The sequence below is a fragment of the Symphalangus syndactylus genome, chromosome 23 (genome assembly GCF_028878055.3).
Source record: "Symphalangus syndactylus isolate Jambi chromosome 23, NHGRI_mSymSyn1-v2.1_pri, whole genome shotgun sequence".
In the NCBI taxonomy this organism is placed as follows: Eukaryota; Metazoa; Chordata; class Mammalia; order Primates; family Hylobatidae; genus Symphalangus; species Symphalangus syndactylus.
The window spans coordinates 41,282,033-41,308,769 of NC_072445.2; the positions used below are offsets into that span (position 1 = coordinate 41,282,033).

A 26,737-nucleotide genomic window follows, 5' to 3' on the forward strand; every position below is an offset into this window, starting at 1 on the left:
ACCTGAGTCTTTTCTATGAGTGGGCCTAGAGGATACAAACACTCTCCCCTGCCCCATATTTTTCCCCTTGTTTAAAAACAGCAGCAGTGGCATCATTCTCTCCAGCTCTTCAGTCAGCAATTACGGCTGCCCCAACACGGAATGCCCTAAGGTGGCTCAGGACATTGATAGGGAACTGGGGCCATGGCCTTGGAAATGCAAGCTGCTGAGTGAGGCCAAGTGGTCTATGGAAATCACGATCTCCCTGCATGGTGGGATTATAAAGGTGACCAAAAAACAGAGACAGAAACAGAAGAAAATGGAATTAAGAGTTGAAATACCCACAGAACAGAATCATGGAATGTAAAACAAGTAAACTTTATTTGGGAGATGGGGTGAATCCATCACTGGTTACTGGGACCCTGAGTCTGCATTTTCTCCTCAGGAAGGCAGTCTGAAATGGAGTGGGCTGTGTTTGGCAAGGGTTGTAGTGGTTTGGAATCTGAGTAAATGAGCGGAATCAGAGAAGCAGAATTAGTTTTCTGACTGTGGTACTTCTCACACCAACCCAGAACCTGTCCATGTGTCCTCTTCACTCTACGTTCTCCGTTGTCCCTATTCTCTGGGGGTGTCCTCCATTTTCTCCCTCACCTCTCACCTGCTTGGCTCCCGAGCTGGGCCTCAGGCCTGTCTCCCCAGAGTAAATGCCCAGGATCATTGAGGAAGCGTTGGCTGCGCTGGCATGTTAGGCAGGTCTGTACCGTCCAGCGCTGTCCCCTGCAGCCTAAGGTGAACATGGGAAAAAGAGTGTCCATGTTTAGAAGTTAACAGTCTCTTGCTGCCAGTTTTGCCTCCAGTGTTTTTCAGTAGGTATCCCGGCTCCCCCACCACACCCCGAATTTGAATGCACATTTGATGGTGTCAGGCCTCGGCATAAGCTCCATCGATTTCCTGGAACTCTTTAAGATAAAGTTCAAACTCCCTAACAAAACTTCAAGAACTGGCCTGTTTCCCTCTCCAGTCTCATGTCTTGCCCTCCTACCTCAAACTCCAGCCTCCTGAACTCTCATTTCCTTGACAGCACCACAAGCTCTCTTGTCTCAGTCTCCACACATGCCTAGAATTTCCATCTCTCATTCCCTTTGCTTATCATGAACTTCGCTACCACTGGCATGAGTAACTGAGCATTCTGCTCCCCCAGTTAATCTTTTTCTACACCATTCTGTTTCTTAGTCTGTCCCATCAGACCGTAATTTCAATGAGAATAATGAATCTAGCACAGTACCTGACCTGACACATTTTAGAAAATAAGTATTTGCTTAATAAATGAATGGTGATGGGAATCATGTCCTCCACAAAGCCGAATAACATCTATTATTGTGCATGGGTGGGGTTGCCTCTTAAAAGTTATTCTTTATTGCCCACACTGGAAGAAAAAAAAAAAAAGCCAAGCCCAAACCCTAGTTTGTGCAAGTGGCATTAGCAACTTAATCCAAACCCGAAGAAGGAAGACTCCTGCGAATCCCACACCCAACATCCATCTAAAGTGAGAAAGGCGTTGTTGGCCTTCAGTGCCCGCCCCCCACCCCGCCCCCCCACGCCCCCAATGCTCCGCAATCTTCCACCTCGGTTGGAGCACTCACGTCTCTGGCGCTGGGTGCAGGTGAGGCCCGGGACAAGGAGGGAAGAGCAGCCTCGACAGAGAGTCCTCTTCACCGAGGGGTCCCTGGGGGCAGAAGAGGATAGTGGTCCGGCGCCCGCGCTCCCTCTCGCGTTCCTCCCGCGTCCCGCCCGCCGCCGACCCCGTGGCTGTCTCACCGCCGCAAGACGAGCCGCTTCGCAATGGTCCTCTCAGTGTAGCAGTAAAACCTCGCCAGCGCCTGGTTCTCGGGGTCCTGGGCAAGGACACAATGGGCGGCCTGCGGGAGGGGAGCGGTCACTCTGGGACGCCGAGCACCGTCCCCGTGGGGCCCTTGTCGCAGACTCACCTGGTACAGGAAGTTGAGCCTCTGGAAGGCCTCTCGGTCCTTCACCGGCCCCGCCATCAGCGCCGCGCTCCAGGGCCGCCCGCAGCCCCACCCCTCGCACAGCCCCGCCCGGGCGTCCGCGCGAGGCCTCCTGGGAAGCGTAGTCCCCACGCCCTCGGGCGCCTCCCGGAGGCCTCACAGACTCATCTGTTTCTAAACCCAACCCCAGCAATCCATGCCCAGGGTCCCTTTATGAATTTTCAGTGGTTTTGTCTTCCTCAAGCTCATGACCAATTATATCACGTAGAGACCTAGTGGAGCAGGTGAGGATCTTAAATCGGCTATTTTCAGGACAGAAGGCTGGTCTCTTTATGTAGCTAGGTTGGGGAGATGGTTATGTGCAATTTATACCCGGCTAGAGCTTCTGCCCTACTCTCCTGAGGTCCGAAGCAGATGCCTGTAAGATCTACAGACGGAAGGCACAGAGGTAATACATTAAAAAAAAGCACTGGTGCCAGTGGGGGTGAAAGTGGGAAGGATCATGAGGATGCTGGAGGGAGGGAAAAGGACTCCCGGTCCTCAGAAAGCACAGTTTACTCCTACTATTCCACCTACCAAAGAAACACACTTCCTGTTATGCAGCGCTGGACACACAGTAGGTGATCCTCACTTTCTGAGTGAATGGTTTCCAACTCCTAGGCTTAGGTACAGCACAGAAGTCTGTCAACAGCATCCCCTGCCCCTGAAACTTCACCCCACTCCCCACACTGACATTCACCTCACACCCCTCCCTCTGACCTCTTCTATCTTCCATTTCTTCTGTCTGGTGTCCTGTGACTCACAGTGACTATCAGTTACTGAAGTCAGAAGCAGAGGGACATGAATTGGAGGGGTAGAAGATGAATGAACCCTGAGATGGGGAGGGCAGCATAAGTCAGGAGAGGATAAGACGTCTCTCCACTTTCAGACCCAATGCCAGGTGGGAGCAGACAAGCAGGGCTCCAGCTGGGAGGAAGGACATGGCTGAAACCTCCTCTGGAACTAGTTTCACAAGGGTCCTCAGACTCAAATGAGAGAGGTGTGTTTAAAATGTAGATGTAGGCTGGGTGCGGTGGCTCACACCTGTAATCCTAGCACTTTGGGTGGCTGAGGCAGGCAGATTACTTGAGTTCAGGAGTTCGAGACCAGCCTGTCCAACATGGCAAAACCCTGTCTCTACTAAAATTAGCCGGGTGTGGTAGTGCATGGCTATAGTCCCAGCTACTCTGGAGGCTGAGGCAGGACAATCGCTTGAACCTGGGAGGCGGAGGTTGCAGAGAGCTGAGATCACCACTGCACTCCAGCCTGGGCGACAGAGCAAGACTCTGTCTCATAAATAAATAAATAAAATGTAGATGCCCAGGCCCACCCCAGACCTTGACTAACCACTAAGGGTGAGACCCAGGAACATGCATGTCTAACACCCAGTGATTCTTACACATCAGTACAAGGCTGTCACCAAATTACCACACAACACAGAGATCACTTCAGTGGATCCTTTGTTCCATATTATTTTAACCAACCAAAGTATCTTGCCACAAAGAACCACAGTCAAGGCACAAAGGTAAGAGGAGGAGAGTCTGGACAAAGTCCTGTTGAGGTGGTAGGAGGAACTGAAATGTCCTCAGTAAACTGCAGATTCTTCTCTCAGTCATTTCTGTGAAGATTACCTGAACAGCAGATAATCCAAATTGGTTTAGTTTGGTTTGGCATGCATCACTTTTACCTTTTATGACAACATATGTACCCTATAAGTTGTTTATTTTGGCCTAACATGAAAATCATTTACATTCTCTGAAAAGGGAAATGGCAAAGGGTGAGGGATGGCAACAAACAAGCAAAAGCCTGGCTTAACACCAGTTCCAGGCCAGACGCACACAGATCAAATGAAGTTGCCTATCTGGCCCTTCCCTATATACCACCCTCTTCCACCCTGTCCTTAGGGTGAGAAAGACTCCATAACTTTCTTCCTTTCTGGCTTGGACACCTTGGCCAGGTAAGAAGGCTGACAATTTGGGAGCAGCCACTTAGTAACATTCTTTAAGGCCAGGGCTTTGGATACAAATATCCTTCTCCTTCCTCTAATACCTGACTCTCCTTTCCAAGTTCCCTTGGGAACACCGTGAAAGGATAGATGTGTCTTGTAGGATCTCTTCCACTTTGCCTCTGGAGAGGAGCAAGGTGACTGACTTATTGGTATAAAGAGGCAGGCAATAAGCCAACTCTGCTGAAGGCTGAGGCAGGGACCTGGGTTCTCCTCTGCTTTCTTTTCAGCCTCTCCTTCTCCCCACATTCCTACCTCTGGCCAATCCTACCCATAATGGCAACCTTACCCTTGGAATAGAAGACCAAAGAAACCTCCCTCCCCTTCATTAATCTCTAGGAATCTGTTCCTTTAGCCCACTTCCCTGACCCTTCTAGCCTTGTTGATGTCCAATCTCTGCCCTCAGAAAAACTCCTCAATATCTAGACCCATGAGAGCATCTGTCATTCATCTCTCTTGAATTCAGAGGTACACAGACCCCTGTGATCTACCTCAAGAAGCAAGACTATCCTGGGTCAAATAACCCCCTAAAAAGATGTGCAGGGGTTTCTGTTTCCTCCTCTGGTTTGAGCAAGTCAGACCCTCACGGATTTTTTGTTTCTGGAAAAGCCTCTCCTTCCTTCCCAACCCGTCCTTGTGCAACAGAAAACCTGATGGACTTCAGGGTAGACAATCCTCTGGGAACCAGCTCCCCACCCTGACAGTTAGGAGGAAGTCACAGCTGTGCTCTCTCATCCAGCCCAGTCCTACCTCCCCCTCCACACAAAACCATCCTAGAAACCGAGGTGTTTCTCCAAGATGATTCAGGACTGGAACCAGGTGGACACGAAGACGTTCCAGCAGGACACAGGAAGGAGGCCCGTAGCACTTGACCCTGCCTCACCCCAGTCATTCCCACATCCCAACCTGTCACTCCCAATCTGTTGGGGGCCTGATAGTAAGTGGTGCAGCATTCTTCCGTCCAGCCCGGATGCCTGGGTAGAAGAGGGGCCAAAGTTTCTCAGTAAAAGTATCAGTGAAGGTGTAGATATGAGAGCGGTCTGTGACATTGTAGAAAGACAGTGTGCCGGCCTCATAGTCTAGGAATATGCCTACCCGCTTGGGTTTCACCTTGATGTGCAAAGGGGTAAAAGGTGTGGTGGTGGCCGCATATTTGTCCCCATTCCATAGCCGCACCCGCCAGTAGCCAGTCTCAGGGAGTGGAGTCAACTCGCCCTTTCGGCTCACGGAGTCCCGGCATACACCCACTGCCCAGTGGGTCTTGTCGCCCACCTCCACCTCCCAGTAGTGTCGACCTGAGGTGAAACCCTCAGTAGCCAGGACGCAAGGGTAGAAGGTGAAACGCCTTGGTGTGTCAGGGAGATCCCGGAGTCTTGTCTCCACAAACTTGACGCTCTTACGATCTTCTGACAGGACTAGGTTAGGATGAGCTGTCTCAGGGTCCAGGGTCACATCCGCTGGCGGGAGAAGCCAGAGTGGGGAGCTAGATGAGGATGGGAATAGCTAAATGCCCCTGCCTCACTCTTCCAGCCTGCCTTTACAGAGCCTGGTCCCTTAAAGGTCCCCAGAACAACCTGGTTTGGTTAACTTTCTCAATCCATGGTGTCACCTAAGGGAGGGGAGAAAGCAATGGCTCACTTCTCACACTGACCCTAAAGTAAACAGATAATAATCTCGAGTCTGCAGTGGCTGGTAATCTAGGTTCCTGCCTGGTCCTCTCTTCATCTCCCTCTGACATTATCATTTATCTCACTATGTAGAGAAGTACAAGGTGTAGTCTGAGGTGCAGAAAAAATGCAAAGTGTTAAGAAGGATGCAGAGCAAGACAGCATATGGTCTAGGGATAGGGTGACCATGTGTCTGTTTTCCAGGAACTGGCCTGGTTTATGACTATTTTTCCCTGCATATTCACATTAATATAATGACACTCCCTTTCAGTTTCTTTTTTTTTTTTTTTTTTTTTTGAGATGGAATCTCACTCTGTCCCCCAGACTGGAGTGCAGTGGTGTGATGTCAGCTCACTGCAACCTCTGCTTCCTGGGTTCAAGCAGTTTTCCTGCCTCAGCCTCCAGAGGAGCTGGGATTACAGGCACCCACCACCACATCTGGCTAATTTTTATATTTTTAATAGAGATGGGGTTTCACATGTTGGCCAGGCTAATCTCGAACTCCTGACCTCAAGTGATCCGCCAGCCTTGGCCTCCCAAAGTGCTAGGATTACAGATGTGAGCCACCGCGCCCGGCCTTTCAAGGTAATGCAAGTTTACATGGTAAATTATATAATCACTCTACCCGATGACTTTGGCAAATTATTTAACCTTTCTGGGTCTCTATTTAGAAAAGAATGGACCTAAGAGTAGATAACACTTAAGGCTTCCTCTCACTCCAAGTTCTGTGACTCAGGGTGAGACTAAAAGCCAGATAAAGCGGTAGGTGTGTGTGGGATAAGAAAAGTGAGACATGGGATAACTGAAACCCATATAAGGTAGGACCTAAAAGCTTTCTTCTCTCTAGTGGTTCCTTCTAGTTTCCTTTTGGGAACAACTCACCAATTAGCTGTTTAAGGATTTTCCTTAGGGCAAAGTACTGTCGGGGGAAATTGCTGAAGTTCTTTTCCAGCTCTATGGATACTGAAGTCACCTCCATGGTCTTCACCTTTTCACATCTAGGAGGGATAGGGAGATAGGGGAAGAAAGGGCAGGGTTAGGGGGAAGCTCCAGCCAAGTGACTATTCAGATGTTAACATCTTTAGGGAGAAATTAAAATTCTCCATCTTCCCACTTTCTTCCTCCTCCCTGAAGAGCTCACCTGTTGCTTTCTTTTACTAATCCAAGGAGAGCCTTATGATCCTGTGGACAGATCCTTGAGAGTGAGCCTCCGAACCTTCTAGGAATATTCCTATATTTCATGCAAATGGATGATTGCCCTCCCTGCTCTCCCAACCCCTTCCTCCTGCCATCTTGTTTGGACACAATTCCACCCATTGGCACAAGCAGAATCTGATTCTACCTTATCATTCTCCTTCTCAAGAAGTCTTGATGTTCAAAGGGGAAAAGGGATTATTATGCCCAATAATTTGTTCTCTACCTGGCTTCATGGGCACAATGAACATTCTCCCATACCCTGCCCAGACACTACATGACTTTCCCAACCTTACCCCAACCCAAACTCCTGACTGTACCCCTCCTCTCTAAGCCAAGACCTAACTCACTCAGAGAGATACAACAATCACTTACTTTTCCAGGGTACTTTTGACATCCTAGAAGGAAGGAGAAAAGAAAGCAATATTGGTCCTGGTAGTCAATGGTCCTGAAGGCAAAAGGATCCCCCCTCCTCCCCAAAGTTCCACAGCTATAAAATAGGGATAGGATAAACTGAGGGTCACACACTGCAAGAAGAGCTCCAGAGGGACCTGAGTGCACTTCTCCCAACCTAATCCCTACTTTCAACTGTTGGTCATCATGAAGCTTGGTCATTTATATCACTTCCCAATGATTTCTTTTATGCTTGTCTTTGCTCCTCAAGGATGCTGGGAGCTCCCTATAAGGGACAAGGATTGTGTCAATTCTTTACTCTGTCCTCCAAGTACCAACCACATATCTCACTCCCCTTGAGGATCAGTACAGAGAGTTCCAGACTGGTGGCATGGGAACAAATCACACATTCCTGTTACGGTTTGGTATCCCCTGTCTTGCATTAGTTAATAAACATTAATAACTGGCCGGGCACAGTAGCTCACGCCTGTAATCTGAGCGCTTTGGGAGGCCAAGGCGGGTGGATCACTTGAGGTCAGGAGTTCAAGACCAGCCTAGCCAACATGGTGAAACCCTGTCTTTACTAAAAATACAAAAATTAGCCAGGTGTGGTGGCATGCGCCTGTAATCCCAGCTACTCAGGAGGCTGAGGCAGGAGAATCGCTTGAACCCGGGAGGCAAAGGTTGCAGTGAGCCGAGATCACGCCACTGCACTCCAGCCTGGGTGACAGAGCAAGACTCTGTCTCAAAAAGAAAAAAAAAAAAGGAAGAATAAACACATTAATAACTGTGTGCTAATACTGATTTGTGAATACTTGGGGTCCAGAAGACAAAGAAGACAAATCTCTGTCCCACAAGGATTTCCCAGTTTAATGTGAAAGGCAGAACACACATACATGAAAGGCCATAGGAACAAATACCAAGCAATACGTAACATAAAAATAAATGTACAATGAAGCCTCACTGATTCAAATGCTGGTAATCTAATCTCTAAGATAAAAAATATGTTCCCTAGTTTTGCTAACACCATTCATTTACTTAAGAGAACAAAGTATTTCAAACACTTTAGAGGTATTATTAATATATACATATCAAAAGCAATATATTATTTAAACATAATTTCAGGCATACCTCATTTTATTGCACTTTGCTTTATTGTGTTTTGTTGACTGTGTGTTTTTCAGCTAGATGGTTTGTGGCAACCTGTGTTGAGCAAGTCTCCTGGCACCATGTTTTCCAACAGCATGTGTTCACTTCATGTCTCTGTGTCACATTTTGGTAATTCTCACGATATTTCACACTTTTTCATTATTATATCTAGTATGATCTGTGATCAGTGATCTTTGATGTTACTATTGTAATTGTTCTGGGAGCACTGTGAACTGCATCCATATAAGACGAACAACTTAATCGATAAATATGATATTTTATGTGTTCTAACTGATCCACTACCAGCCATTCCCTCATCTTTCTCCATCTCCTCTGGCCTCCCTATTCCCTGAGACACAACGATATTAAAATTATATCAATTAATAATCCTGCAATGGCCTCTAAGTGTTCAAGTGAAGGAAGAATCACATGTCTCTCACTTTAAATCAAAACCTAGCAATGTTTAAGCTTAGTGAGAAAGGCACATTGAAAGCCAAGATGGGCTGAAAGCTAGGCCTCTTGTGCCAAACACGAAGCCAGGCTGTGAATGCTAAGGAAAAGTTATTGAAGAAAATTAAAAGTGCTACTCCAGTGAATACATGAATGATAAGAAAGTGAAACAGCTTTATTGCTGAGATGAAGAAAATTTTAGTGATCTGGATATAAGATCACATGATTCCCTTAAGCCAAAGCCCAATCCAGAGCAAGGCTCTAACTCCTTCAGTTCTATGAAAGCTGACAGAGGTAAGGAACCTGCAGAAGAAAAGTTTAAAGTTAGGTAGGTTGTTTTAAGAAAAGAAGCCATCTCTGTAACAAAAAAGTGCAAGGAGAAGCAGCAAGTGCTGATGCAGAAGCTGCAGCAAGTTATCCAGAAGACCTTGCCAAGATTATTGATGAAGGTGGCTATACTAAACAACACATTTTCAATGTAAACAAAACAGCCTTCTATTGAAGAAGGTGCTATCCAGGGCTTTCACAGTTAGAGAGAAGTCAATGCCTGGCTTTAAAGCTTCAAAGGACAGGATGACTCTCTTACTAGAAGCAAGGGCAACTGGTGACTTTAAGTTGAAACCAATGCTCACTTACCATTTCAAAAATCCTAGGGCTCTTAAGAATTATGCTAAATCTATATTTCCTGTGCTCTAGAAATGGAATAACAAAGCCTACATGACAGCACATCTGTTTACAGCATGGTACACTGAATGTTTTTAATTAAAAAAAATTACTTTTTGTATAGATGGGGTCCCGCTATATTGTCCAGACTGGTCTCGAATTCCTGGCCTTAAGCAATCCTCCTGGCTCGACCTCCCAGAGTGCTGGGATTACAGATGTGAGCCACTGTGCCTAGCCTTTACTGAAATTTTTTTTGGGGGGATGGAGTTTCACTCTTGTCACCCAGGCAAGAGTGCAACTGCATGATCTCGGCTCACTGCAACCTCTGCCTCTCGGGTTCAAGTGATTCTCCTGCCTCAGCCTCCTGAGTAGCTGAGATTACAGGCGCCCGCCACCATGCCCAGCTAATTTTTGTATTTTTAGTAGAGATGGGGTTTCACCATGTTGGCCAGGCTGGTCTCAAACTCCTGACCTCAGGTGATCCACCTGCCTCGGCCTCCCAAAGTGCTAGGATTACAGGCCTAAGCCACCGTGCCCAACCCTTTACTGAAAATTTTAAGTTGAGACCTACTGCTCAGAAAAAAGATTCCTTTCAAAATATTACTGTTCATTGACAATGCACTTGATCACCCAAAAGTTCTGACAGAGATGTAAAATGAGATTCATGTTGTTTTCATGTCTGCTACACAACATCCAATCGGCAGCCCATGGATCAAGAAGTAATTTTGACTTTCAAGTCTTAATAAATGTATTTCATAAAGCTGCTATAAATAGTGATTTTTCTGGTAGATCTGGGCAAAGTAAATTGAAGGCTTTCTGGTAAGGATTCACCATTCTAGATGCCATTAAGAACATTTGTGATTTGTGAAAGGAAGCCAAAATATCAATATTAACAGGCATTTAGAGAAGTCTATTCCAACCCTTATGGATGACTTTTAGGGGTTCAAGACTCCAGTGTTGTAAGTAACTGCAAATGTGGGTTTTCAAAGATTTTCAAAGAAGTTCTACTGTGAGTAAATGCTATTAAACAGCATCACATGCTCAGAGATATCTTTCATAAAAGGAAGAGTTGAAAGTAAACTTCGTCGTTGTCTTATTTTAAGAAATTACCACAGTCACTCCAATCTTCAGCAACCACCACCTTGATCAGCCAATATCGATACAAGACCCTCCACCAGCAAAAAGATTATGATTCCACTAGGAAACCCAACAAATTAATGTGACTTGCTTTATCAAGATACTCGCTTTATTGAAGTGGTATGGAACTGAACCCACAATATCTCTGAGGTATGCCTGTATCCTTTAAACTACGTTTCCGTTCTTTTTCAGCAGTACATAAATCAAATTTCAGGACTTAAAAGTAATGGTAACTGCATTTACAAAATTTTTAATGCGCAGTTTTTCACTAACTCAGGCTAGACTTCCCTCCTTTCAAAAGAATGAATCTTTTCTTTGGAACAGATTAAGCACATAATTGCTGACAAGAGATAAGAACACAAAAATGTTAGAAGGGGATGGGAGAAATCACTTTTCCATAGCAAAGACCCTTTGAGTACACCTGGCAGAAAGAACTGGATTTTGAGAAGCAGAGCAGAAGAATGAGTATCCCAGGCTGACAAAACAGCCTACACAAAGCTATACTGCACTCGGCCTGAGGGGCTATGCAGGGGCAAAGGTCGAACCTTAAGCATCTCGAAGCCCGACTGTAAGCACTTGCCCTCCACCTCGGCAGCCAAGTGGGCCAGGTCCCGGCGCTTGTCCCCAAGGTGAGCAGCATTTTCTCGGAGTCGCTGCAGAATGTCCTGTTCCTCTTCTTCCAGTCGTGAAAGCAACACCTGCTGCTCTTCATCCAGCCGCCTATGAAGCTCTTCAAACTCCCTTAAGATCTGCTGTCGGCGACTTTCCACTAGTCTCTGAGAAGAGAGGGAAGATGTTGTATTAGCAGGGTCAGTGTGGTATAAGGAAGCCTTTCTCTCACCCACCATATGTATGAATTAACACAGACTTCCAGTTTCATTGAAAATGGTTTAACAAAGGCTGGGTGTGGTGACACATGACTGTAATCCCAGGACTTTGGGAGGCTGAGGGAGGCGGATTGCTTGGGATAAGAAGTTTGAGACCAGCCCAGGTAACATGGTGAAACCCCAACTCTACAAAAAATACAAAAAATTAGCTGAGTGTGGTGGTGCATGCCTGTAGTCCCAGCTACTGGAGAGGCTGAGGTGGGATGATGGCTTGAGCAAAGAAGGCAGAGGTTGGAGTAAGCTGAAATTGTTGCACCATTGCACTCCAGCTTCGGCAACAGATCGAGATGAAAGACAGACAGAAAGACAGGAAAGAAAGACAGAAAGACAAAGACAGGAAGAAAAGAAAAGAAAAAAGAAAAGAAAGAAAGAAAGAAAATGAGAGAAAATGGTTTAACAGAACACTCATTTTTTATTCCATTGTAATTTCCTTCTGTAAAGAATGGCTCCATCACTATCACCCCCCTACTGATGACTTGGTAGTGAAGACCACTGGGGATATATATATTTGTTTTAATTTAAGATAACTCAATAATATGATGACATTCACTATTACAGATATCAGAGATATCTGTGTTATTATCAACTGTAAAGTTCTAGTTAATTCAATCTGTCGAGAAAAGGAAAGTACAGGCTGAGCGTGGTGGCTCATGCCTGTAAACTTAGTGCTTAGGAGGCCCGGGTGAGAGGATCACTTGAGGTCAAGAGTCCAAGACCAACCTAGGAAACATAGTGAGACCTTGTTTCAACTAAAAAGAAAAAAAATTAGTCGGGCATGGCAATGCATATCTGCAGTCCTAGCTACTCAAAAAGAGACAAGAGGATGGATGGCTTGAACCCGGGAGTTTGTGTTAGTGTGCTGTGATCACTACTGCGCTCCAGCCTGGGTGAGTGAGATTCTGTCTCAAAACAAACACACAAAAAACAACGAAACGAAAAGGAAAGTACAAATAATAAAAAGTTAAAAATATTGCAACACATGCACCAGATAAAAACCGGAGAACTGGGAAAGTGCAAGAATCAGTAAGAGTTATATGGGTTATTATAAAATATACATATGTAGATTTCAGGGCTGAACTTGTTAAATTGTTTCAAGTAACTTCAGAGAACTGGCAATTCCTACCCCAGGAACAGGTTACAGAAGTTTGTTAGTAATTTAGTTTCTTGAAATTTGAAACATGCTTTCTTTAAGCCAGCACACAGACTTAAGCCTCTAACATTCCTGAAATTTGATAATATAGGACTCAAACACCAGCCATCACACTTTCTGAGAATTATCAGCACATCCTCTCTTCTGCATCTCCACTACAACAAATAGTGATCTCCCTAAAGAAAGAATTCCCCAAGCATCATGTGACTGATGATGAAGCAAAGTGAGAAGCAGAGACTGGGACTCTGGAAGGAAGTGAATAGGGAACGAAAGGCAGGCTTGAGGGTGGAGAGAGAGTCCGGATGCAAAGCCAGGATGGGTCTGACAAGCGTGGCATTTGTGGATTCAAGCTAGTTCCTGGCAGAGGCTGACCAGCTCTTCTAGTTTAGGGCCACTTGCTGCTTCACTTTCCACCACTGCCTTCTCAGTGTACATCTGAACAAAATATATTCTCACATTTGCCCTCAATAAAACACAGCCTTTGTGTGTGTGTGTGCACGCGTGCATATGTGTGTGCATGCATGTGTGTTTGTTTAGGTATGGGTGTAAGTTTAACATTCATGACTGTGATAAATAGGAAGCAAAAAGGCTCTTCCTCTTATAAACTGGTAATCTCTTTTTTTTTCACTCTATATTTTAGGGCAGTGGTTCTTGATGAAGGTGTTATCACACTCTGAGGACATTTTGGAAATAGGCACATCTTCTTGTTTTCCATGGTTGGGGAAGTTCCTGACAATGACGCAAGCACTCCTCCAATGTGTGAGACAATCCGGCATAGTGAACTGACCTGCAACATTTTCTAATGTTCTGCTGGATATTCAAAAACATAGGCCTGGGGGGCCGGGCACGGTGGCTCACGCCTGTAATCCCAGCACTTTGGGAGGCCGAGGTGGGCAGATCACGAGGTCAGGAGATCGAGACTATCCCGGATAACACGGTGAAACCCTGTCTCTACCAAAAATACAAAAAAAATTAGCTGGGTGTGGTGGCGGGTGCCTGTAGTCCCAGCTACTCGGGAGGCTGAGGCAGGAGAATGGCATGAACCTGGGAGGCAGAGCTTGCAGTGAGCCGAGATGGCACCACTGCACTCCAGCCTGGACGACAGACAGCGAGACTCCGTCTCAAAAAAAAAAAAAAAAAAAAAAACAAAACAAAAAACCCACAAAAACAAAAACACAAAAACAAAAACATAGGCCTGGGCTTGAATGCCATTTTATATAGTATAAACACAGAGTAATTCTTACTTGGTTTTACTATACATGAATTTTTCAGCAATAGCTGAATAAAACTCAAGATTATATTCTGTTATACTTAGAATTTTACCAAAAGTTATTATTATGAAAAATCATATCACCCAGAGCTAAGCTACTTATGGTGTTTCAATCATATTGGCACACATCCATCTCAGTCTGAATTTACTGCGTTGCTGATAATGACACATATAGGTGCAAGCATATAACCAGCTACACTGTAAAGTCTTTCAGGGTAGTCATGCCCAAATATTACATACCACATTTTATCATCAATTATGTTTCATTATATTATGTTTCGACATGATAGACTCTTTAAAATTTAAAATTATGCACATAGGTTATTTTACCTGTAATTTTCAGTTCAGCATAATTACAAATTATTTTTTAAAGGGGCATTGAGTCTGATGAGGGAGAAGGAGGGAGTATTCAAATGGTCACAAGAGGAATGTTGGTGGTAGTTTTGGAGACCACTGAAATGACAATTTACAATTTAAAAAACAGGACAGTTCTGTTCAAGCATTTAGAAGGTTTTAAAAAGGTGTATTTCTCTCTCCATCCTTTACCTTGAAGAAGGTGATCAACATGAAGAAGAAAGTTAATGACTAGCAATAAGCATCATTTTCATATTTTTAGGTTTCTTGGAAGGCCTCTAAAAGAACAAAAAACTGTAAAAGTTCATATTTCTAACCAAAATTGGTTCAAATTTTAAAATTTCAAATGCTTACTTTGCTAAAATGTATAAGGCACTACGGTAATAATACTTGCTTTCTGATGAAATGTTGTCATTCATTTAAAAATTCGTGTTTCTATGAATCAAAACTTGTATTTAGCTTCTGGTGATCTCTACATGTCAACTCTTAAAAACTCATTACTTCTTCAGGAAACCTTTAATGAGGCCAAATTTCTATGCTGTCTTCTTATGAACTTGCAGCTGTGCATTTTGTGCCATTACTTTTATTTTCTCCACTTAACTTTAAGCTCAAAGAGGGCAGGAACTGTGTTTTTGCTCATCATTGTTCCCCAGTGTCAAATATCGGGTTTGGCCTAAACCAAGAGCTTAACAAATATTTACTGATTCACGAAGAACTAGTATTCCTGGTTTTGCCACTTACTGGCTTTATGATCTTGGACTAGTCACTTACCCAAGATCCATTTCCTTCTGTGTAAGCTGAAGGTAATAATACCTACCTTAAAGAAAATCTAAGTTTATCCCTACATCTTACTAAAGATGGCCTCAGGATTTCCTGTCTCTTTCTCGTAGCTTTTCTGTGTCTCACTTATCCCAATTTGGCCTGAACTCTAAGACCCTAACAACCCTATAAATCTGGAATGTTATGGATATCTAATGAATTAATGCATAGGACTCAATTCTAGTTATTTTTGCTATAAATGATAATTGTTCACTGTTCAATGGAAGATACACACCAAAATACCATGCTACAAATAAGGCAATGCTATAAAAGAGGTGCAAAATTGTATGAAAATTAAGAATGTTAATTTCTGAAGGGTCAGGAAAGACTGCATAGGAAGTGGCTTTCATCCCGCCTGAGAGATGAATAAGATCCTATGGTGAAGGATGGGGAGGGGAAGAACATTCTAGGACCAATATCATCTAGCATACTTAAGCTTACTTGAGTTTTAAGAATGTGGTCCTAATGTCATTGGATAGTTCTTCTGAGACTCTTGGTCAGCTCCTTTTCCCTTTCTCCCCAGTGAATCTTCCATTCTCCTCTCTTCAAGTCCTCTAAGAAACTCCCATCCCTGCCTTCTCAGCAGAAAGCCTCCTTTGCTGCTTTAACAAAAAAAAGGAGACCAAGAGGCACGAACTCTCTCAGCTCACCAGATGTAAGATATTCTGTCCGTTCTTCACCTCTTAAAATCCCTCTTAATACTTAATTCATGACAAGTAATTTAAGTACAATGTTTAATGACAATCAAGCCTAATAAAATGCCATCATTTTTGAGAGAACTACATTTTCTTTCTTTCTTTCTTTTTTTTTTTTTTTGTTTGACAGAGCCTTGCTCTGTTGCCTAGGCTGGAGTACAATCGTGTGATCTTGGCTCACTGCAACCTCCGCCTCCCAGGTTCAAGCAATTCTCCTGCCTCAACCGCCCAAGTCGCTGGGACTACAGGCACATGTCACCATGCCCTGCTAATTTTTTGTTTTTAGTAAAGACAGAGTTTCACCATGTTGCCCAGGGTGGTCTCAAACTCCCGAGCTCAAGCAATCTGCCCACCTTGGCCTCCAGAATTGCTGGGATTACAGGTGTGAGCCACCACGCCCAGCGAGAACTGCATTTTTCTAATGAACTGGAACTGGTGGATTAAATAGTGTACAGTTAATTCCCTCATAGGCAAATACCCTTCAGAGCAGCCTACATGGGATTGCCTGCCTTTACCTTGAGCTCACCAGGCTTCTTCTCCTCAGAGGACTTGCAGCGAGTGATCTCCTGCAGCTTCTGTTCCAGGGGCTCCAGACACTTCTGCAGTTTTTCCTGAGGGGTAGGGAGGAAGTGGGAGAGGTGACATTTGGGGTTGACTGGTACACCTATCACTCAGAGATTAAACCATTTGTTTTAAACCATTTATTTGCTTCCTAGCCATCTTACTGCCTCTTGATCTGACTTCCTTCCTTGCCTGTCATTTGGGATGTCAACTTCCTACAGTCCCTCCTCCTGCCACCAGCCTGTCCACATCACCTTCTCTGCTCACCCAACTGTCCTTTTACTGAATCTGAGATAGCTGTCGCCAACTCTGTGTCCTTTCTCAACTCTTTCCATTTTCTTACTGAGGCAACTGCCTATTACCATCAAAACAACCTTCTGTACCCTAATATCTTTCTTTAAACCTGTCCTCCCATCCACCTCTATCCACCTAAAATAAAAACATGGTTATTATACTGTAAGTTACCTGAAATCTTGTTTTCAAGAGTAATATAATTAAGCAAAGTATATGATAAAATGCTAACACATTAATATCTCTGTTCCCTTTATTCAAACATTTTCCTTTGTCTCAGCAGTAAGTTAAATGATATGCCATGTTACCCATTACCTGGAGAAGCTGCAAACAATAGAATGGTTCAGCTTAGTCTGGTAGGTATCAGTCTCAAGCAATATTACCTACGCCCAATAACCAACGTGAAAACAAGGAGCATTCTGAGCAGGCAGGCAGAATGAAGAAACCAGACTACTTTTCAGTTCTTCCAAAGTTTAATCTTTTCCATGTGGTTTCATTCATTTATGAAAAGTATGATACCTTCCAAGACCACACATACCAATATTCACCCATAAGACTCATATGTATTGCAAAAGTCAGAGAGAAATTTTAGGGCACTTCTCACCATTGTTCTTTTTCAGGCTAGAGGACAACTGATCACACATACTCTGTGCCCCTGCATATGCCGCTCTGAGAATACAAAGTGAGTAGTAGGAGCTTACGATCTCTACCTAGGGAGTATCTCATCCTCTGCCGCTCCTCCCTTTTTACCCACACTGACATCATGTGTCTGCTTCCCCACCTTGTATTCCTGTGTAGCGTCGTCCAGTGGCACAACGGTGTGGGCCCGGTGGGTGTGGGAAATTGCACATATCAAGCATACAGCCTCCTGGTCCTCATAACAGAAAAGGCTGAGGGCCTCATGGTGTTGGGGGCAAAGGCTCTCATCCCGGATCTTCCGCTTGACGGCCTGGAGCTGCTTGGCAATTTCCACCATACTGCCTAGTTGCCGATTAGGTCGGAGACTGCGGTAGCGCGATGTCTTTCGACAGACAGGACAAGGGAAATCCCTCTCTAGGTCCTCCCACCAACGGGTGATGCAAGCTTTGCAGAAGTTGTGCCCACACTCAATGATGACAGGTTCCTTCAGATACTCCAGGCACACAGAGCAGCTCGCCTCCACCTGTAAGTTCTCCAAAGCCGCAGCTGTAGAGGCTGCAGAGGCCCCAGCCTCTAAGAGACTTGTCTCTGCCATAATTTACCTTGGGAGTGGGGAAGAGGACAGAGAAAATAAAAATATTAATTGGAGGTTTTTTTTTTTTGCATCCCTGACCCAACATTTATCCCTATGTTAAGTCCTAACTCCAGATTTGCCCCTTCTTGTTATTCTCCATCTTCTCTTCCAATCAATTCAAACTCTGTTTCTCCATTTCCAAAACTTATAACTCCCAGCCATCAACCTTTTTTTTTCTTGTTAGTAAACTGACACATAACCCCCAATTGATCTATCTTGTCTCTTACCTCTGCTTTCTCTTGTTAGAAAGAGAAGCTTCCTTCAATTCTAGCTTAGCATACTTCTCCTGATCCAGGCTCATTCCACTTGTATCTTAGAACCAATAGTTCCAGACCACTGTATCCTCGTTTGACATACGTTTCTAATAGATAAGAAAGGAATCTAAGAAGTAAAAAATGTCATAAAAATATTAACATTTCCTAAATTAACCATATTTTAAAGTTTAATGTTATAAGAGCTTTATGATGAATCCACTGGAGTCTAAGCTTGATTCTCTGACACTGTTCTCTCATCCTTCTAAATCACAATATCCAACCTTTTGGCTTCCCTGGGCCCACTGGAAGAAGTGTCTTGGGCCAGACATAAAATACATTGACACTAATGACAGCTGATAAGCTTAAAAAAAAAAAAAAAACTCCATGCATAACTTTTGTTCTATCAGCTACCACAGAAGGTCCATGCATAATTTTTGTTTTATCAGCCACCACAGATAAGCAGAGTCCTCATATTGAAAGGGTTAGATACCACTGTTCTAAAGGCTAACAAATGGAATGAATGAGGCAAAGGCAACCTCCTCTTTTCAGGAAAATCTGAAATTATTCTTCCTTTTATCCATCAGACTAGCCTAAAGGAAGTCTGCTCTCTTCTTGGAATCACATTTCATGCAACATTCCATTTCTATTGTGTTGATTTGGACACTCAGAACTGCTGAAAACCGATAAATTATGGCAACTATATTAAATATTACTGAGCTCAGGCCAACAACTTCTTGAAAAGAGAGCAACAAGTCTATTTGTAGTGACTGGAATCTTTCAATATAGCTATTGATAACTAACACCCTGGGCATACTGTGTCTGCAACTAATAGGTTCTGGAGTGGTTGGGAATTAAGAGACACAAAAGCAGCAATGAGATCTCCCTCAAGTGCAGCCTCAGAAGAATTGGAAATGCATAGAAGAGATTTATAAAACACAAGGCTGGCCCCCCACTCCATCCTTAAAACGTCCATACTTTTAGCCATGGGTAAGTTGATTTAACTATCCCCATAACCCTTTCTCCTCCCGACCCCCATCCTTCTCCAGCGACCTACTGGAAGGAAGGAAAGAAATTTGGTAGATCTATGTGCTGAGAGATAAGTGCCCATGTAATGAGGTAGGTTAACAACAGTTGTTCCTGTATATATTGTTGGCATATACAAATGTGTTTGATTTGGAGTAGGAACTGATAACTTCTTTGGATTTGAATTTCTTCTGTCAGCAATAGGAAAGAAGTTCAGTCAGATGATTTCTCTTTATCTGTGGGAATCCAACTTTGACTTGTGGTGGCCCTACCTCTTCCTCAGTCTTTTACAAATTAAGTGGCCTCCTCACCTGAGACGAGTAGAACTGTATGCACAGTAAGGCACCAGGACAGATCTAGACTGGCAAAGAAGTGGTGAGAGAAATGAGGAAAGGGTTAGGGAAGAATGGACAGGACTCTCAACTACAGTCATAGTGAGACCTTCAGTGCCTCTGGATTAGTCCTTCCTCTCCCTCTACTCCTTGTGTCTCAGCTGAAGGGCAAACTTCAGGGACAATCTCATTTTGTTTCTACCACTGTTCAGCGTCCCACCTTGCGACCCTCTCCTGAGAGGTTGTCCACAACTCTGTCCCACCCCCGTTTCCATCTTCTTCCGCCAGATCTGGGGCAGGGGGATTGGAGAGGGGAAAGAGGAAACGTCGTGGCTGGCAGGGTAGGAAGGGATGCGTGTCCAGGTGAGAAAGAGGTGTGACGTGAAGATGGGATGCCCGCCGCTATGACGCAGCCGAGACCCGCGGTGACTGCGTCAGAGTTTCACCCGGGGAGCTGAGCAGCAGCGGGACGGGGGAACGGCGGGGTAGCCAAGCAACGCCGGACGCGCTGACGTCGCCGGGGCGGCAAAACGTCCGCCCGGGCCCGAGGCGGGCGGAGGCAGCTGTGGTTACGTGCGGGGGACCGGTGACGCAGTCGCGGGGCGCTGGGACGCGGCTTGCGGAGCCGGCCGGCGGGGGCAGGCCCCAGGCTTGGGCGCGGCGGCGGGACAGCACCTACCTTCCCGGCTTCGGGTCCGGGAGTGCGGGGCGCGGAGCCGCCGGAGCGCTGCCTCCCTCCTTCCTCCTCCCCTCGCCCCCGCCCCGCGGCGCGACACACAATACTCGCCGGAAGCGGAAGCCGCGCCGAGGCTCGTGTCAGTGGAAGCTGGGTTGTCGGCGGGCGGCCGCGGCCGGGTCTAGCGGTGCCTGCGGAAGGAGGAGGAGGAGGAGGGCTGGCGATGAGAACCAGCAGGAGGAATCAAGGGCAAGGAGGGACCCAGAGGGGCAGGTGGCTGAGATGCTGGCGTCCAGGTGACCCGAAGAATCCTCTGGAGAGAGGCCCGCGCATGCGCGTGCTCGAGCGCTGAAGCCCATTGCCCGCAGGGCGGTGGACTGGCGCCCCGGCCGGCGAGGCTGTCTCGTCCAGGCTCAAGGCCCCGGCTCTGGCCAGGCGCCACCACCTCCCGGTGCAGCTGAAAGTCGACGAAGAGGGCGGGGCGAGGGCGGCTTGTGGACTTCCACACTTTTCCTCTCTTCGGGCCAGTCCGGGGAGAGGGTGGCTAGCTGTGGCGGCGGCCAATTACGTGGCGGACCTGCGGGGCTAAGCTGGCACGTCACTTCCGACTAGTGGAGTTTTTAGCCTTTTAACATTCAAGGATTAGGTAAGTTCTCCCCGCGGTAGACTTCAGATACTCTTTGTCCTGCCCCTGCTTGGCGAAATTTACCGAAATTATCTACCTATCCCGCTGGAGTGGGAGCCGGGAGAGAGCTGGAACCGCGTCTCTGCTGCTCACCTTTGTATCCTTAGCTCCTTCGCGTGGGGTCCGACCGCAACACGTGCGCTGAATAAACGCTTGTTAACTGGGTGAGAGCCAAGGCCTGTTCTTTCCACTTCTGGGGCTGTGACTTGAGTTTCTCCGCAGGAGCAGATAGTGTTTGTGAAGGGACTGCGGACTGATGCATTACAGCCTCCCTGCTTTGCTCGCCTGATGCTGGAAGCTTAGCAGGTCTGTGATTTGGAGGAAGTGGATGAGGTGATGAGGCTGGGGAAGAGTATGCTGGGAGAGGTGTGAGGGGCCCGGGAAGAGGTGATGGGGCTGGGGAGGGGCTAGTAGTGGATAGAGGTGTGAAGAGGCTGAGGAGGAGGGGTTAGTGCTAGGAGGGGTGTGATACGGCTGGTAGAAAAGATAGCTTGCTCCACCTCCCCGCCGCCATCACTAGTCATGGAGAATATTGATTGAAAGAGATGAGCAGATTTTGATGTACTCTCCTCGGTGAGAAGGGGCCCTACTTTCCGGTGTAAGTTGTGCTGCTGTTTACAAACACCCTGCATTATTTAACGTCTCATCTTGGGAGCCAGAAACTATTTACTTGCAGAAAATATAATCCAATATGTAAGGTATAAAGATTTGGGATCACACATGCTAATTACAGTTGTCTACCTTTACTGTTCCTTTTTTTGTGCCAAGAATTGAAGAAGATTAAATTTGAGAAAATTACATTTGATATCTTTTTTCACATTGCTATGTGGCCGTTAGGGATTTTAGTAGCAGCACTTGTTCTAATTCACAAGATGGCTCACTTGTAAGGGTAGTTTGAAAGCCACTAACTGGGCAGTGAGCCTTCTTAGCCGTGGCTTCGGAGGGAGAGATTTGGTTTTGATTTGTTAATTTGTGGCGCTTAAGATGTTGATAGCCCTCCTTTCTGGCTTTCTGTTTGTAGATAACCAGGAGGAATGTGATTAGACTAAGGAAATTAACAAGAGGAGGTCCAGTTCTAAGGACTATGAAGAATGTGCTTGCCTAGAGACTGATATTAAGGGGATTTTATGCTGAATATGGAAGGAAAAAAGGGAGACTGTCTAGGTAAAACTATAAAATTATTAAGCGCAAGTAGTATGACATATAACAGGGCTTGGCAAATCTTTGCTGTAGAGAGCCAGAGAGGACATCTTTTTGGCCTTGTGGTCCGTACTCAGCTTTCTCCTTGGAGTATGAAAACATCATTAGACAATACTAAATGAAGGCTGGGCGCGGTGGCTCACGCCTGTAATCCTAGCACTTTGGGAGGCCGAGGCGGGTGGATCACTTGAGGTCAGGAGTTTGAGACCAGCCTGGCCAACATAGCGAAACCCTGTCTCTACTAAAAATACAAAAATTAGCCGGGCGTGTGGCGCGCACCTGTAATCCCAGCTACCTGGAAGGCTGAGGCAGGAGAATCGCTTGAAAGCAGGAGGCAGAGGTTGCAGTGAGCCGAGATCTTGCCACTGCACTCCAGCCTGGGCGACAGAGCGAGACTCTGTTTCCAAAAACGAAAGCTAAATGAGCATGGCTGTGTTCCAATAAAACTTTATTATGGATGCTAAAATTTGAATTTAATAACATTTTCAAATGTCATGAAATACTCCCCTTGGATTCTGGCCCTCCCTCCCCAATCATTTAAAAATGTAAAAACCATTCTCAGCTTTTGACTCATACCAACACAGATAGTAGACCGTAGTTTGCCGACTCCCGACAGGATAATAATGAAATATCCAGTATTTTTCAAGCGATAGTAATTGGGAAAGAGTGAAAACAAGCTATAATCTCTTAATTTCATCTGTCTGTTTACCACAATAATAAAGAGGATCTGAATTCTTAACAGAAATTTGTTATGGCCTTTGAAAGTTGCCAAGATATATGAATGTACTTATATTCTCTAAACAAGAAAAGATATATTCCTTGTTTAAAAAGGATTGCAGTTCAAGAAAAGTGGAATAACACCGAGTTTTGATGTTGATTTATACCAAAGGATTTTCAACACAGGAATATGCAAAAATGAACTGTAATAATGGGATGTAATTAAACAAATTTTAAATATACATTTTTAATGTTTTTATATCAGTAAGGGAAAACAGAAGCAATCTTGAAATAGGACTGAGTCATATAGAGCAAATGGGCATATAAGCAGTGTAGGTAGGAAACTGGTTGAGGTCAGATATGAGATGGGAGGGATGAAGGCGGGGTTTAATTGTCCAAGACTTTTTAGATTTTTACTCATGAAAAGGCAATATATCTAATCCCCCTCCATTTTTTTATTATGAAAAATTTCAAACAGAGACAGTTTTCAGCTTGCTTTTTATACTTTATAGTGGCTTTTATTGTTCCAGTTTGGTGACATAGCGCTACCTCACTCTTTTTCAAGTCTGCGTTATTCATTTTGTAGACATGTGATTTATTCAACAATTTTGAGCAGACATTTAAGGTTCTTTCCACATCTTATTAAATAAAGGCTGTTGAGAACATCCTTGTACATATCTCTTTAAATCGTCATGCCATTATATTAGTAGGATAAATTCCTGGAAGTTTGGCTGCTGGGTTGGAAGGCATGGAAATTTAAAATTCTATTAGATTCTTCCAATTATCTTTCCGTAAGCGCCTGGCAAGGTGTCAGAGCCCTGGCACTGGGAAGTGGTCAACTCTCAGGTTGGTAAAATGAATTTACCATACCTACAAACAGTATAGGTTTGAAAAAAGGAAAGTTTATTAGAAAGGAAGAACTGAAACAGCCTTTGCAAAATGATAACTGAGACAGTGAAAGAGATCTAACGTAACCAACTCCATCTTGCTTCTAAGCTCCAAGCTGTTCTTTTTTTTTTTTTTTTGAGACAGAGTCTCGCTCTGTCACCCAGGCTGGAGTGCAGTGGCGCGATCTCGGCTCACTGCAAGCTCCGCCTCCCGGGTTCACGCCATTCTCCTGCCTCAGCCTCTCCGAGTAGCTGGGATTACAGGCACCTGCCACCACGTCTGGCTAATTTTCTTTTTTTTTTTTTTTTTTTGTATTTTTAGTAGAGACAGCGTTTCACAATGTTGGCCAGGCTGGTCTCCAATTCCTGACCTCCGGTGATCCACCCACCTTGGCCGCTCAAAGTGGCTCATCTGATCATGTGGCCCCCACCCAGGAACTGACTCAGTGCAGGAAGACGGTTTTGACTCCCTACGATTTCATCCCTGACCAATCAGCACTCCTGGTTCACTGGCTTCCCCCCCACCCACCAAGTTATCTTTTAAAACTCTGCTCCCCTGTGCTCGGGGAGACTGATCTCCCACACAGCTGGTTCTGCGTGAATTACTCTTTCTCTATCACAATTTCCCTGTCTCGATGAATTGACTCTGCCTAGGCAGGGGCAAGGTGAACCCCTTAGGCGGTAACAGAACACTGCAGAAGAGTGCAGTGGGGCGCCTCAGCAAGAGGACTGAGTGTGCTGCCGTGGATTTTTCTTTAGAGGTATTTATGGACCTTAAGGCAGGAGCTTAGGATAGTAAAATGAGTTTCGGCATGGCATTTCAGAGATGTGTAGAAATTTTAGTTACTTCTAAAAGTTGAAAGAGGCCTGGAACCAGACTTTAGATACTAGGAAAGTTTAATTACTTCTGAATTCCCAGAAAAGGAGTTTCACCTACGTCTGGCCCGCCTACGTCTGGCCCGCCTACGTCTGGCCCGCCTACGTCTGGCCCGTTTGGTGGTCACCAGGTGGTCTTTGTTCCCTTTGAAATTCCTCAGATAAGGAGCTTTTGTCTGTAGGGCCTATTCAATGGTCAACAGGTGATCAACCTCATGGTCAAGCTCAGTAAGGTTGCACTTATTTTTATCCACACCAGCATATCATGAAATACGGTAGTCCTCACCTTATCCTCGGTTTCATTTCTCAAGGTTTCATTACTCTTGGCAACCACAATCTGAACATTTTAAGTGGAAAATATCAGAAATAATTCCTAAGTTTTAAATTGGCACCTAAACAATTCCTGGTTTAAATTGGGCACTGCACCATTCTGATGAACATGATGAAATCTCATGCCGTACCACTCCATCCCTCCCCAGGATTTGCATCATCTCTTTGCCCAGTATCCACACTGTATATGCAACCTGCCTATTAGTCACTTAATAGCCTTCTTGGTTATCAATTTTACTGCCTAAGTATCACAGTGCTTATATTCATGGAACTCTTATTTTACATGACAGTGGCCCCAAAGTGCAGGAGTACTAATGGTGGCAACTTGGATATACAAAAGAGAAGCCATAAAGTGCTTCTTTTAAGTGAAAAGGTAAAAGTTCTTGAAATTTTTAAATGCTGAGTTTGCTAAGATCCATGGTCAGAACAAATCTTTGTATCCCTGAAACTATAAAGAAGGAAAAAGAGCTGGGCGCGGTGGCTCACGCTTGTAATCCCAGCACTTTGGGAGGCCGAGGCGGGCGGATCACGAGGTCAGGAGATCGAGACCACGATAAAACCCCGTCTCTACTAAAAATACAAGAAGGAAAAAGAAATTTTTGCTAGTTTTGCTGTCACACTTCAAAATGGAAAAGTTGCAGCCACAGTGCATGTTAAGCACTTAGTTAAGATAGAGAAGTCATTAAAATTGTGGGTGGGAAATATCACCAAAAAAAAACTTCCTATTAACAGCAATCGGGTTCAGTACTATCAGTGGTTTCAGACATCCACTGGGGATCTTGGAACATATCTCCCAAGAATAAGAGGGAACTACTATAGTCTGTTTTCCTACAGTGGTGCCATTCCTGATATTTTCATATTTTTAAAAATTTGCTAATATTTTTATTTATAATCCTTAATAATTCCATAACAGGTCTTGTTTTGCAGGTAATGTTTTTAACCTTTTGTCCGTAGATAGGTGTTTACTTCATTTCCTATTGATACTTAGTTTCCTCTTTTTTTCTGCTACACAGTATTACAATAATAACTTTCTGAACACGTCTTGTGCTGGTAGATTTTTGTGAAAAAGGTTTCTGGGTTGAAGGATATGGCATGTTTCTAATTTGATGGATGTTGCCATATTGCTTTCTCAGTAGCCTGTTAACCTTTACATTTCCTTACAACAATGTATGATCCTTGTCCATTCCCACTTGCGCAGCAAAGATACGTATTATGTATGTTTTTATTTTTTTCTCAGCCAATAAAGAGAAGTCTTAGTTACTTTTAATTATGTTTTCTCTTCCTTTAGTAATTTTGATTATGTTACTATTTGCCATTCAGATTGTTTTTCTGTGCATTTTCAATTCTATCCTTTGCCCGTTTTTCCTGTTGGATTGATTGTTTGGATCAGTCTGCATACATATGCACACATGTATGTGTGCTTGCCCTATCCGTGTGTCCATGCATGCAAACGCACACATGCACACACACCCCTACCTGTCCTCATTAAGAAATCCATCCTGACCTCTAGATTCTGATTTGCTTTCTTCGGTTTTCTTACAATATTTTTTATTCCTTACATTTAAATATTTTTTAAAAATATCATATAAAAGGAGAATCTTAATTTTTCTCCAGAGCAGTGCTGTCCAATAGAAATATAATGGAAGCAAGCCAGGTGCGGTGGCTCACGTCTGTAATGCCAGTACTTTGGGAGTCCAAGGTAGGTTGATCACTTGAGGTCAGGGGTTTGAGACCAGCCTGGCCAACATGGCAAAACCTCATCTCTATTAAAAATA

General features: G+C 44.7%; 2 protein-coding genes and 1 long non-coding RNA gene across 18 annotated transcripts in view; 1 reads left to right on the forward strand and 2 right to left on the reverse strand.

The window, feature by feature from the left end:
- Positions 1-336: 336 nt before the first annotated feature.
- Positions 337-2,164, reverse strand: RPP21 (ribonuclease P/MRP subunit p21). 5 transcript variants are annotated; one of them, XM_055264806.2, is made up of 5 exons: positions 1,968-2,164; positions 1,798-1,898; positions 1,623-1,705; positions 631-763; positions 337-481 (listed from the first exon to the last, which is right to left on the reverse strand). In XM_055264806.2, the coding sequence occupies exons 1-5, from the start codon at positions 2,022-2,024 to the stop codon at positions 421-423; spliced, it is 435 nt and encodes a 144-aa protein (XP_055120781.1). In that variant the 5' UTR covers positions 2,025-2,164; the 3' UTR covers positions 337-420. The 5 variants fall into 5 exon arrangements, with proteins under 5 accessions (XP_055120781.1, XP_055120779.1, XP_055120777.1 ...); XM_055264804.2 differs by having other exon boundaries at positions 638-763; positions 1,968-2,085; XM_055264802.2 differs by having other exon boundaries at positions 638-763; positions 1,623-1,741; positions 1,968-2,085.
- Positions 2,165-3,467: 1,303 nt separating this feature from the next.
- Positions 3,468-21,337, reverse strand: TRIM39 (tripartite motif containing 39). 10 transcript variants are annotated; one of them, XM_063632603.1, is made up of 10 exons: positions 20,271-20,835; positions 19,571-19,620; positions 18,210-18,343; positions 17,491-17,950; positions 16,373-16,468; positions 11,228-11,458; positions 7,266-7,288; positions 6,838-6,927; positions 6,579-6,694; positions 3,468-5,486 (listed from the first exon to the last, which is right to left on the reverse strand). In XM_063632603.1, the coding sequence occupies exons 4-10, from the start codon at positions 17,941-17,943 to the stop codon at positions 4,939-4,941; spliced, it is 1,557 nt and encodes a 518-aa protein (XP_063488673.1). In that variant the 5' UTR covers positions 17,944-17,950; positions 18,210-18,343; positions 19,571-19,620; positions 20,271-20,835; the 3' UTR covers positions 3,468-4,938. The 10 variants fall into 10 exon arrangements, with proteins under 10 accessions (XP_063488673.1, XP_063488680.1, XP_055120739.1 ...); XM_063632610.1 differs by lacking the exons at positions 6,838-6,927; positions 19,571-19,620 and adding an exon at positions 19,812-19,924 and having other exon boundaries at positions 20,271-21,337; XM_055264764.2 differs by lacking the exon at positions 19,571-19,620 and having other exon boundaries at positions 18,210-18,363; positions 20,271-20,797.
- The window catches only part of LOC129473837 (uncharacterized), a 35,508-nt gene continuing 29,156 nt past the window's right edge, over positions 20,386-26,737 (forward strand). Inside the window, exons 1-4 of one of the 3 annotated variants that reach the window (XR_010119116.1) lie at positions 20,407-20,913; positions 21,175-21,258; positions 21,974-22,116; positions 24,079-26,661. This is a non-coding gene — a long non-coding RNA (uncharacterized lncRNA). Of the gene's footprint in view, positions 21,259-21,973; positions 22,117-24,078; positions 26,662-26,737 lie in introns of all 3 variants that reach the window. The other 2 variants (XR_010119115.1, XR_010119114.1) reach the window with 2 other exon arrangements.